The 13,067-nt window shown below is 47.2% G+C and overlaps 1 protein-coding gene and 1 pseudogene across 1 annotated transcript; both read left to right on the forward strand.

Annotated features, from left to right (window-relative positions):
* Window positions 1-2,664: 2,664 nt before the first annotated feature.
* On the forward strand, window positions 2,665-5,058 carry LOC4327184 (cytochrome P450 71A1). The gene is made up of 2 exons (XM_015793837.3): window positions 2,665-3,735; window positions 4,195-5,058. The coding sequence occupies exons 1-2, from the start codon at window positions 2,752-2,754 to the stop codon at window positions 4,831-4,833; spliced, it is 1,623 nt and encodes a 540-aa protein (XP_015649323.1). The 5' UTR covers window positions 2,665-2,751; the 3' UTR covers window positions 4,834-5,058.
* A 3,558-nt stretch (window positions 5,059-8,616) lies between these two features.
* Window positions 8,617-13,031, forward strand: LOC4327185 (probable LRR receptor-like serine/threonine-protein kinase At3g47570; annotated as a pseudogene).
* The last annotated feature ends 36 nt before the right edge of the window (window positions 13,032-13,067 follow it).

The following is a 13,067-nucleotide window of genomic DNA, read 5'->3' on the forward strand; positions in this document are numbered from 1 at the left end:
CAATTTATTTAATTTTGTCGCAATGAACAAGAAAATTGATGCGACACGTATAAAAATCAAGATTTAATTAAGAAATCTACATCGAATTCATCGATCGAGCTTAACTATATGAATCTATACCTAACAAATGAAGAATGTTTGGACCGGTGGCTCCATTCACTGAATAAAATTAAACTTTATTCAACCTGATCACTAAGCTAGTTTCTTCTCCTTCCCTCCTCCTCTCTTCAATTACTTTTCTCCTCAATTATTTACCTGATCTACAATCTGATCACACTATTATATTCGTTGTAATTAAATCTTTACAACAAGATATCGTATAACTATATTATGATAAAACTAGATGTTTCATTACGTGATAGTAACATGTTTACATGTGTATTTTCACTGTGTTTCACAAAACTCACCCCTATTCTCCCTCCACTCCATCCTGCATGTATTTAACGATCTTCAAAACGATTTTTCTTCTAAATTACTTATCCGATTACATCGTTATATTTGTTATAATTAAATATTTATAACAAGTATCGCATGTTTAAATTCTAATGAAAAAACATATATTTCAATCCGTTAACACTCGATGTGTCATACTGTCATGGTTACAGATAAGACATACCTCATATCCTATGACTTATGGAATATACGGATATGGTATACCTTCGAGTATATGATATGTTTCCGTATATGATAATAAAACTAACAAGAGATTATGGAAATTATTCTCACAGGCAAGTGAATATCAGAGTCCTACTTGGAGAAGATAAGGTTTATATTATATCATGTGGGGACCATAGTCTCCGAGTTCTACTTGGAGACTTAGTTGATTCACGGTATAAAAGGCACACCCCCTGAGGGGTTTAGATCATCGAATCATACTGCCAACACAACCACCATAGCCTACTTGCGGGACTTCTCGTCGAGACCATCTCGACAAGGGATCTCGCCGGTAATCTCGGGATCGTCGGTTCTCTATTTGTAATCTATGGTCTTTCCATATCAATCTTATATAAATTGGATTAGGGCTATTACCTTATGAGGGGTCTGAACCAGTATAATCCTTGTCTTCTTGTTTGCTTGATGTCGATCATGTATATCCTCGTACCAACGTATCCCAATACCCTATTCATCCAGTTTACAGGTATCCCCCGTCGACACATACGTGATAGCAACATGTTTCAACGTGTGCCTTTATTATGTTTCACAAAAGTTTTCAATGATTCAGTGACTTTATTTGTTTTCCACCATGTGTAACTTAATTTTTACCGTGGTCAACTGAAACATTTGGATCATTTGATTTATTTAGAACAATCGAGCGCCAGATTTGAAGTTTTCTCCCTAATAAATCTATGGAAGAAAGCAACCACGCTAGTTAATTAGCTGGACGAAAAGTGACCACGCTATTTAATCGCCATCGATCCGTCTGCCATTCGGCGTGACCAATTTGCGCGACTGCGTCGGTTCCACGTCCCCGATCCACGAGCGGTCACGTGTGATGGCATCGCACCACCATCTCTTCCATTTGTCTCACGTCTTCGAGGGTGACGACTCCCTCGTCCCTCGCGCTCCCTAGCCCGCGAGGTATGCATATTTGCACAAACAAATTTAAAACATGTACTCTCTCCGTTCGAAAATACTCCCTTCTTTCCAAAATATAAAGTATAACCACTCCTAACTCAAAGACCAAGAAAATAATTATTATCATCTTGTAGTTTGGATCATCCTAATAAATACTCCCTCCATACTCATAAAGGAAGTCGTTTAAGATAATGTTTAAGTCAAACCTTGGGAATATAAATCATGAATAACTCTCAAGTTGTTGAGTTTTGAAAATGTAAAAATTATATGTATAGATTTGTTTTGAAAAATACTTTCATAAAAGTTTACATATATTACTTTTTAATAAATATTTTTATAGAAATAAGAAGTCAAAGTTGTGTTTTAGAGACCGTGTCGCTGTCCTAAACGACTTCCTTTACAAGTATGGAGGGAGTGAGAATAGAATTAGAGAACATGAGAGTGGAGGATTTAAAAAAGTAATAATTTAATGAAGAAGTGATCATAGTTAATGGCCTACATGCATGTATGCCTTATATTATAGAACATCTAAAAAAAGTGGTTGTGCATTATATTATGGAATGGAGGGAGTACTTATCATTCTATATATTTTAGCATAGGTTAAAATTTAAGGAAAAAATAATAGTTCCATTCATTTATAAATGATGTATAGTTAGGATTGGAGTGGTACTTGAAGGCCCGGGTGGAGATAGGAGTAGAGCAGGTAGAGCTGTAGCCGATCCTAAATATTCATTGAAATTTCATTTTAAACCTTCAAAAAATTAGAAGATAAAGGCAAAATTTTATTAATTCAATTAAGGTCCAGAAAAATTATGGCTCTACCACTAGCACTACTTGAAGGGTATAATAGAGAAAATTTTCTGGATGGGAGTATGGGACCTATAGTACTTTAGAGATATGGCGGTAGTATATATAGTACGTGTACAACATCGTGAGAGATGAGTTATATTTAAAAACGAAAAATTCCTCAACATTATCACTTGTCCCTTGCTCCCATTCACCACCAGAAAATATACTTTTCGTGAGGGGCCGTCACCGTCAGCCCGTCCAGTTTCTGGTTGTTGATTTGCTACCCTTCCTTCCGTCCTCAACATTATCAATAGTCCCATGCTGCTGCCGCGCGCAACTACAACCAAGTAACCAAACGCTTTCCGTTGCACGCACGCGCGCAAAACAATGGCCGTCTCACTCCTCCCCGCCGTCCTTGTACTCCTCGCCATCGTCGCGCCGCTCCTGTACCTCGTGCTGCTTCCCGCCGTGAAGTACACGACGAGAAATGGCGCTGCGAGGTGGGAGGACGACGGCGGTGATGGCCGGCGCCGCCGGAGGCTGCCGCCGTCGCCGCGGGGGCTCCCGCTGCTCGGCCACCTCCACCTGCTCGGCGCGCTGCCGCACCGGGCACTGCGGTCCCTCGCCGCGGCGCACGGCCCGGTGCTGCTGCTGCGGCTCGGCCGCGTTCCCGTGGTGGTCGTGTCGTCGGCGGCCGCGGCCGAGGAGGTGATGCGGTCGCGGGACATGGAGTTCGCGAGCCGGCCCAGGATGGCCATGGCCGAGCTGCTGCTCTACGGCGGCCGCGACGTCGCGTTCGCGCCCTACGGCGAGTACTGGCGCCAGGCGCGCCGCATCTGCGTGGTCCACCTCCTCAGCGCGCGCCGCGTCCTCTCGTTCCGCCGCGTCAGGGAGGAGGAGGCCGCCGCGCTCGTCGGCCGCGTCCGCGCCGCCGCCGCCGACGTCGTCGTCGACCTGTCCGACCTCCTCATCGCTTACTCCAACACCGTCTTGACGCGCATCGCGTTCGGCGACGAGAGCGCGCGCGGCGGCGGCGGCGGCGGCGACAGGGGGCGCGAGCTGAGGAAGGTGTTCGACGACTTCGCGAGGTTGCTCGGGACGGAGCCGATGGGGGAGCTCTTGCCATGGTTCTGGTGGGTGGACGCCTTGAGGGGGATAGACGGGAAGGTGCAGCGCACGTTTGAGGCGCTGGACGGCATCCTCGAGAGGGTGATCGACGATCACCGTCGCCGCCGTGAAGGCGGCCGGCGTATGGACGACGACGGCGGCGGCGATCACCGGGATTTCGTGGACGTGTTGCTCGACGTGAACGAGACGGACAAGGACGCTGGCATTCAGCTCGGCACCGTCGAAATCAAGGCTATTATCATGGTATGAATCGAGCTATAGTCTAGTTGGAATACTAGCACTCCTTAGTCCAAAGGTTTTAAAACTCTGATCATCATGTTATCTTGGAACAATTTTATAATATTAAATAGGTGTAATTGTAGTGATTTTTAAGGTAATTGTATGCAAAATATGTTTCTTGTTTCAAACTAGGCAATAAAAAATTATTAATGATCAAAGTTTTAAAAGATTAACAAAATTTTATTCTAAATATCACATATTTATGACAAAAGTGAATACTGAATATTAATATAGCTGATAGGGCAATTTTACCATATTAAAACAGTGTCGGGAGGTATCGTATTTATTAGTATAAAATTTAGTACCTCCAGGTACTAATTAATTAGGTATCAAAAAATTTAGTGCAAAATTTAGATACCTTGAGGTTAAGGTACTGTGAAATTTCCGTAGCTGATATGCTTCTTGCTTCACGGACACGAGCAGGACATGTTTGTAGGGGGCTCAGACACTACGACCACGATGATGGCATGGACCATGGCCGAGCTGATCAACCACCCACGCGCCATGCGCAAAGCGCAGAACGAGATCTGGGCAGTCGTGGGCAACACTAGTCATGTCACCAAGGACCACGTGGACAAGCTGCCCTACCTCAAGGCTGTTTTCAAGGAGACGCTCCGGCTACACCCACCACTCCCGCTCCTCATCCCACGAGAGCCACCGGCGGACACCCAGATCCTGGGTTACACCATACCAGCGCACACGCGGGTGGTGATCAACGCGTGGGCCATCGGCCGAGACGCGGCAGCATGGGGGCAGCAACCGGACGAGTTCTCACCGGAGAAATTCCTCAACAGCACCATTGACTACAAGGGACAGGACTTCGAGCTGCTACCATTTGGCGCCGGTAGGAGGGGGTGCCCCGGGATCGTGTTCGGGGTGTCAGCCATGGAGATAGCACTCGCGAGCTTGCTCTACCATTTTGACTGGGAGGCGGCGGCAACTGATCACAGGAGGAGGGGCAGCCAAGCATGGGCGTTGCCAGTAGACATGAGTGAGGTCAATGGGATAGCTGTTCATCTCAAGTATGGTCTACATGTCGTCGCTAAACCACGTATGCCTTAACTTGAGAAAAGATGTTACCATCTGCAGTTCAACTAATAGGACCCTGGTTATGTATTGGTTGATTAACTTTTGAGGATATGGGATATCCTATCAATGTAGACCTCACTCGAGGAGATTGAATCGATAATGTGGAACACAACTACAACAGTCCATGAGTGATGGTGATGGACGACTCTGGCCACCAATAAAGTGCTACCAAAAACGGGAGTTTGCACCCTAATCCTATTAACAACATGGCTGTAAGTTTTCATATGTGCTTAAAGTTTCATTTCATTAACTGGCACTTAAAGTATCTCAATTCCATTGAGTACAGCAGAAGTTAAAGGAAGTTTTACAAGCATGAAGAATTATTATATAAAGAAAAATAAAGTGAAATAAAGCTAAGGGAATAAGCTGTGAGAGCAGGGATGGATTTACTGTGGAGGCGCGGGGAGGGAGGGGAGGAGAGGGATCTTCAGACCCCACTATCAACCCCGGAACCATGGAGACCTCCATAAACCCCCCACTAAAAACTTCTTCCATAGATCCATGGGATGTGGGGGCTGAAGGTTCATCAGATCGTCAACATCGGCTGGAGGGGAGGCTAGAGGTTGAAGATGAAGTATTTCGCGATTTGGGCTGGCTAAGAAGAGCAACCCATGAGCTCAATCTTCCAATTTTGGCCCAACACACTCCAAGCAATGAAGCAAGGCGCACTCCCCAAACCAACAGGTCAAGCCGGCCCACTCGGCTACTTCCTCAATTGGCCACTGCCAACTCCCCACCTCCCCTCTCCAAATCTCCAAGGACCTAGCTAGGCACGGGTGTGGGGGCGGCTGATGGGCGACGGGAGACGGCCGTGCACGGTGGACAGGCAAGGACGCAAGGTGCCGAGGAGGCCAGCACCCGGCGACAACACCAGCTGACGAGGGTACGAGTAGGGGTGGCAATGGGGCGGGGCGGGGCCGGGTTGGGCTGGAATACCCCCGCCCGCCCTCTTGCAGGTATCCCCACCCTCGGCCCCACAAAGGAAGTCGAGTGAAAAACATCACCCGTCCTTGCCCCCACAGGGGAACCGGCGAGTGATCAGGGCCCCGCATCACCCGGATGGAGTTAATACTCTGTAAAATTTATTGTAATACACTGAATAATAGTGTGATAAAATTTCAATAGCCTCCGGCGGTGAGGGTTGGTTGAAGGAAGGAAATGGATTACGGTTGAGGAGAACTAGGATATTGAGCTTTTATATGTCAATTTTAAATGGGTTTATTGGGTCTATATTATTGAAATGGGCTAATTTTGGAAAAGTAACTCATATATATTTGGGGCCCCTCCGGGTCACCCGCGGATTAATTCTGATCCCCACCCCTATCCTCGGAATTTTGCGGGGCCCCGTCCCCACTCACCTGCTGGTGAGAATTCTCCCCCGGTCCCGACCCCGTAGGGACGGGTTCCCGCCGGGTCACCGGACCCAATAGGGAAATTGCCACCCCTAGGCACGAGGCAACGTGGCTCGTGGCCCCATGGGTGTGCGGCGTGTAGCAAGCAGGCAAGTGGCAAGCCGCGAGCACCAAACAAGCTAGGGGCCTGGAGGGTGGGACGGGAGACAGGCCAAGCGGCGGTCTAGTGCCGGGGAGGTAGCGAGACACGAGCTGGGCCAGGGCACCAGGCGGCGATCCTGCGCTGACACGCCGGGCGGGAGGTGCCGAGCCTGGAGCCGGCGAGGGCGCAAGGTAGGCAGGCAGCGGCGCAGTGGCCGGCAACTACACAACTTGCAGCAGCAACCGGTGATTGAAGTTAAATTTGGTAGCCTACTAACCTCTAATACTAATAGACAGTCTAAAATTGTGCCTCAATAGTTCAAGTTAAGTGAGGTAGTGATTGAAATTTATAATTGTTTCTGTACATTTATAGATTGTCAGCATGTCAAAAAGAACATGGTTCACGTATTATAATAGTTCAAGCAACACTATCAGTGATCCCTAGGTCTCTAAATTTTTTGAATTCGTTAGTTTGCCTTTTTCTTTGTATAGATTATTACTCATGAAGAATAATAGGCAATTGGGTGTGACATATTATCTATTGGACATTAGTTTGGTATGGACAAAATTCTCTACATATCATTAATTCAATGTATGTGTACTTTGAACTAGATATGTAGCCAATTTATATGTGATACATGTTTTGATTTATACTAGCATAGTTTGTCCAGCCCCACTATTATTTTTTCCTGGATCTACAGAGCTTTTTGCTAGCGATCAGGTTTTGGCCTACTCCTTAATTTTCGCCCAAAGTTCATTTTCACCCAAAGTTCCTTGTACTAGAACACTCTCCGGTAGTTCGGTTTCTCTCCTCTCGAATTTCGGCTTACAACAAGGAAAAGAAATGGAACTTACTCCAATGTAGATGGGTGTTCGTTTAGACTCAAGTTCACACGACGATGAATAGGAAAGTAAATCGTCAATTTCAGTCTAAAACGAGAGGTGCATATGACCGTTTGCTCTTTAGAAGCAAAAGCGGTACAGGTTATTAGAAAAAATAACTTACGAATAAAACTTTTATATACATGTTTATAACGATCAATTAAAAACAAATACAGTAAAATAAACTACGATAAAAAAATCATAAAATCGAAAATAAATTTTTAAATTTAAATTTTGGCTTATAAGAGTTAGAAGAAGCGAAACGATGGAAGCATAAATTTGTAAACGAACAGCAGCACGATTTCCGCAGCAAGTATCCACAGTAGAATACCAAGCAGGCGAGGCGGCGGCGGCGGCGGCGGCGGAGCCCAACGACGACGACGACGACGACGACGAGGAGGAGGCTGCGTCGACGACCGCGACGATGCCCGGAGCTTGCCATCGTCAACCGCGGCCATCTGCGCCCCGCGGCGCTCGTCGGCCGCCGCCGCGAGCTGCTGTCGCTGATCGCTCTCCTCTTTGAGCCGCCGCTCCTCCTCGAGTCTCGCCACGAACTTCTGCCTCCGGTGCTCGGGCATGCGGCGCCAGTACTCCTCCCTCACCCTGGCGATCAGCGACCGGACCTCCTCCCTGTCGCCGGCGCCGTACTCCGGCCACCGCGCCATGCCGCGGTCCCGCAGGAGCCTCTCCTCGTACCACGTCCTCAGCTCCTTGGCGTCGAGGTCGTAGACGATCCAGTAGCCGAGGCGCGTCATCCTGATGAGCCGCCGGTGCGCCTGCGACCACACGCCGTAGTCGTTCCTGATGAGGAAAGACGAGCGGGCGGCGAACTTCCTCCGGTATATGTGGAGCCCGAAGCTTTTCGACGGCCACCCGCCACGGATGAGCCGCAGCAGCCGCCGCCGCCGCCGCCGCCGCCTCCTCTCATTGCTTCCTTTTCGTTGATGATCCGAGCTGTCCATATATAAGTGTATTGCGGTGTCCGAAATTCGAAAGAATCATGGCCTTGTGAAATTAATCATCGATATATACGAATATATGTTGCCATCTCGGTAGAATCGATCGATGGGCAGTATACCTAGCTTCATACGTCACGATTGGATTGCGTAATAAGCACAGTCATATGAAGGTTGTGAAACCGAACACTGGTAGAGAAACCATCTTTGGTTGGTCAACCCAAATCCATAATAGTCCCGGTTCCATTAAAAACCAGGAATAAAAATAATTTTTAGTCCCGGTTAATAAGAGAAAGATCTTTAATCCCGGTTGTTGTTACCAACCGGGACTAAAAATCATCTTTAGTCCCGGTTGGTAACTTCAACCGGGACTAAAGTTCATTTTTAGTCCCGGTTGATTACATGTCAGGCCGTGTCAGGGCCCTATGATCTTTAGTTCCGGTTAGTAACACCAACCGGGACTAAAAACCTATTTTTAGTCCCGGTTGGTGTTACTAACCGGGTTTTTAGTCCCAGTTGGTGTTACTAACCGGGAATAAAAATCAAAACACACTATATAATCCATAGTACCGATCCTCTTTTCCCGTCCACACAACAAACTCCTCCCTCTATCTCTTTTTTTCCTCTCTAACTTCTTATCTCTTTCCTTATCTCTAACTCCCCTCCTCTCCTTCTTTTTTTCCTTCACCACTATGCAGGCGGCCGGTGCGGAGGCGGCGACGCGGGGGACGGCGCGGAGGCGGCCTGCGCGGCGGCCGGCGTGGCGGCGCGGGGGGCTGCGCGGCGGCGGCGGTGGGCGGCCTGTATAGATGGCCATGTGGGCCGCCCGGCACGGCACGGCCCAGGCCCGGCCGTGCCTGGGCCGAGGCTTGTCGGGCCGGCACGGCCCGACCAACGCACCGGGCCGTGCCGTGCCAGCCCACGTGCCGCACTCACAGCCCAGGCACGGCCCAACACGCCTCGGGCCGTGCCGGGCCGACCCGAAGGCACGATGGGCCATCGTGCTTTTCCTCAGAATAAGTCTAAATTTTCTCCCTCCTATTGGGCTGTGACATTGTATAGCTAAAAAAAGTCTATTTTACCTCCCTCTTCTTTGTGCTGTGGTATATAAATAGCTAAAATAAGTCTATTTAAGGTTCCTATTCTTTAGACATTGACATTTATATGTCTATTTTTAGTCCCTATACTTTGTGTACCGGGCCTGGCCTGCCAGCCCATCGTGCCGGGCCGGCCCGACCGTGCCGGGCCAGCCCAGCGTGCTGGTGGGGAGGCCCAGGCACGGCCCGACAGTCGGGCCGGGCCGGCACGGGCCCGACCCAAGTCGGGCCGTGCCGTGCTTGGGCCGGGCCAAAAAGGCGTGCCGTGGGCCGGGCCTTCGGGCCTCGGGCCTTATGGCCAACTATAGCGGCCGGCGCGGCGGCGGCGGCTGCGGTGGGCGGCCGCTCGGCGGTGACCGGCGCGGCGGTGGCCGGCCGGCGCGGAGGGGAGGAGGGGAGGCGGCAGTGGCCGCCGGCCAGATTTTTTTTTCTTTTTTTCTTTTGAGATGTGAATCTGTGATGTATTTTTATGTGAGATGTGAATCTGTGATGAATTTTTTAGAACCCTGTGATGTGATTTTTTTAAGAGTTTGTGTGTATTTGGAGATGATTTGTTTGAGGATTTGGAGATGTTCTGTAATATGTGATGATTTGGATATGGGAGGGGATGGTGTGAAATTAATATTCAATATTAAAAGCAGAAAAAAAAAGAAAAAATATCTTTAGTCTCGGTTGGTGTTATCAACCGGGACTAAAGATGCTCCCATCTTTAGTCCCGGTTGGTAACACCAACTGGGACTAAAGATTGATTTTTAGTCCCGGTTATTTTTAACCGGGACTAAAGATAACGATCTTTAGTCCCGGATTCGTAGTCCCGGTTGGAAAACCGGGACTACAAGGGGGTTACGAACCGGGACTAAAAAGCATTTCTCCACCAGTGGAATCTCCCTTGGGATGAAAAAGCTACCCCTGTCATATAGAAGGGTTTTTTTTCCCGGCGAGCCGTGCCATGATTCCTCGCAATTCTTTTTAATAGATTAAATCGGTCTCTACATCTAAACGGAAAATAGATACTAAACACCGGAACCTGATAAAGGTACTAAACACTTGTTCCAACATATAGTTCAGAGCATTGGTGCTCCAGTACATGCTCAATGGCAGCTTAGACAAGCTCCTACACTCTCAAGGCACAAGTTATTTGGGGTTGTTAGAGCAAATATAGTAGATATAATCAGCGGGCGGTAGTACTATTCATCTAAGATAAATCCTAGATGGAAGAGTAAGAAAATAGGAGAGAGAGTAACCAGCACTTAATCTATCACCCGGCTACAGCGATAGTAAAAAGCAGCATGACCAATCGTCATCCATGCATGCTGCAACTGTAAGCTTTTCCCACCATTTGCACGCTTCCCAATTGCCTCGATGAGACAGAGAATAGATATTGTGAGAGGTGGGAAGTACTGTAAGGTACCCACAATGGTTATCTATAGGCTCTCTATAAAAGATCCATGTCAGCATATTTTTCTACTTGAAAGAGATTAAAGAAGAGAGAGCAAAGCTATCTACTAACCTGGAGATAGTCTATAGAGAAAAATGAGGCAATATATTAGAGAGCTATAGATACCCATGTAGACATACTATTGAGATGGTTTACTATTTATTGCTGAGATGTACATGTTTTATAGATAGCACCTTACTTTACCATTGCGGGTGCTCTAAGGAGTATAAATAATTTTTAGAAACCCGTGTATAATAATTTAGTACTAGCTAACTATTTGTTAGTATTGGATATAATTTTTGCTGAGTTAGATCTTTTATAGCCGGTTGCCGGCTATACTATTAAACCTGCTCTTATAAAGGTCAGACATCATGCTAGATGTGTCGATGGCGATGGAGTATCTTCACCATGAGCATTATGAGATTGTCCAGCACTGTGACCAGAAGCCTAGTAATGTGCTATTTGACGAGGAAACGACGGTGCATGTGGCGGACTTTGGCATCGCAAAGCTGCTGCTGGGTGATGACACCTCCAAGATCACCAATCACGGCAAGCATGCCCACCAGGTACTAACATAATACATTTTAATTTCCATAAACAAATTGACTGACTGGAATATATCATCATGGATATTACTTTTGTTAGATTATCAATCATGCATAAAAAATTTGGGGTAATTGTGTTTCTGCCCTTGCTTTACGATTCAATTGTGATTTTATCATGTATTTTAGGGTTTGTGATTTTTACACCTATTTTTTTAAATGAAACAGCCTTCTGCTACTAGGTTTGACAGAAGTCTGGTGGGCCGGAATTTTCGAATTAAACAAAAAAAGAAAATGTTATTATAATTTGTGAATGACTATGCTACCCTTGGTTCAATGAAGAGCCAAATCCCCCAATCCCTTACTACTACCTCCGTCCCGTTCTAGAATACTTGTTGCTTTAAGTTTTTGTTTGTAAAGTTTGATCATTCGTCTTATTCAAAATATTATGGAATTATTATTTATTTTTTTGACTTGCTTTATTATCAATATTACTTTAAGTATGACTTATCATTTTTTATATTTGCACTAATTTTTTAAATAAGACGAATGGTGAAACATCGAAAGAAAAAAGTCAAAGTGACAACTATTATGGGACGTAGTATTTCCGATTTCCAATCCAAAACCCTAGCTGGGTTGCAAGCGGCGGCGGCGGCGCACGCGACAAGCGGCGGTGCGGGCCAGCGCGCGGCGGCCCCGCGGGTGCATGCGTAGGGAGGCGCGGTGGCCGGCGGCCCCGCGGCCAGCGCGCGGCGGAGAGGAGCGGCGGCTCCGTCGGCCAGTGAGCCAGCGAGCCAGCAAGCAGCGAGCAGGGAAGCTTGGCGGCAGGATGGCGCAGCGTATGGGAAGGCGGCGAATCTGGCGCAGCGCCACGGGAAGGCGGCGGCGAAGGCTGCGGCGAGGCAGCTCCTGTACAACGCACGGGCAAGCGAGCAGCGAGCAGCATGGTGCGGCAAGCCGGCAATAGCGACGCACGGCGAGCAGCTCGTCCACAAAGACAAACAATGCCATGTCGTTTGCTGCTTGATTTTCCTTTTATTTTTTTCCCCATCTCATCACTTGCGACGAATTTGTGATGAATCTTTGTGCTAAAGTTCTGCAACCGTGCGAATTGTGTGGAAATGCTATCAAAATTCTAAAAGAATTGGACAAATGTTCAAGGGTATACATGTCTTTTTACGAGTGAATTGACACTGTTAACTGATGATAACAGAATAGGGGTAAACTGAAGCTTCGTTTGAGAAAAGTAAGGGCAAAAATACACCCTAAAAAAGGAGTAAAATCATAATTAGAATACAAAGTAGGGGTAAGTACACAATTACCCGAAAAATTTTGTTTCTGAATCTCCTGAGCAAAGTACGGATCACTCGGAAAGGCGTCGTGCAAGAGCGACGTGTTCAGCTTCGGAATCATGCTCCTTGAAGTCTTCACTGGAAAGCGACCTACGGATCGATCGTTTGTTCGTTGGAGAAGTGACCATTAGGCAGTGGGTCAATCAAGCATTTTCGGCGAAGCTTGTTCATGTTCTGGACGACAAGCTACAGCTAGATGAGTCCTCTATCGAAGACCTGAATCACCTTCTTTTGCCAATATTTGAGGTTGGTTTGCTCTGCTCAAGTGACTCGCCTGACCAGAGGATGTCAATGGCCGATGTGGTGGTGACACCGAAGAAGATTAGAAAGGATTATGAAAAAAATTGGCATTATATTAGAGGATGTCAAATTGTCAATGGCCGATGTTGTGGTGACACTGAAGAAGATTAGAAAGGATTATGAAAAAAGAAATTGACATTAGATTAG

This window comes from Oryza sativa, chromosome 1 (assembly GCF_034140825.1).
Source record: "Oryza sativa Japonica Group chromosome 1, ASM3414082v1".
NCBI lineage: Eukaryota > Viridiplantae > Streptophyta > Magnoliopsida > Poales > Poaceae > Oryza > Oryza sativa.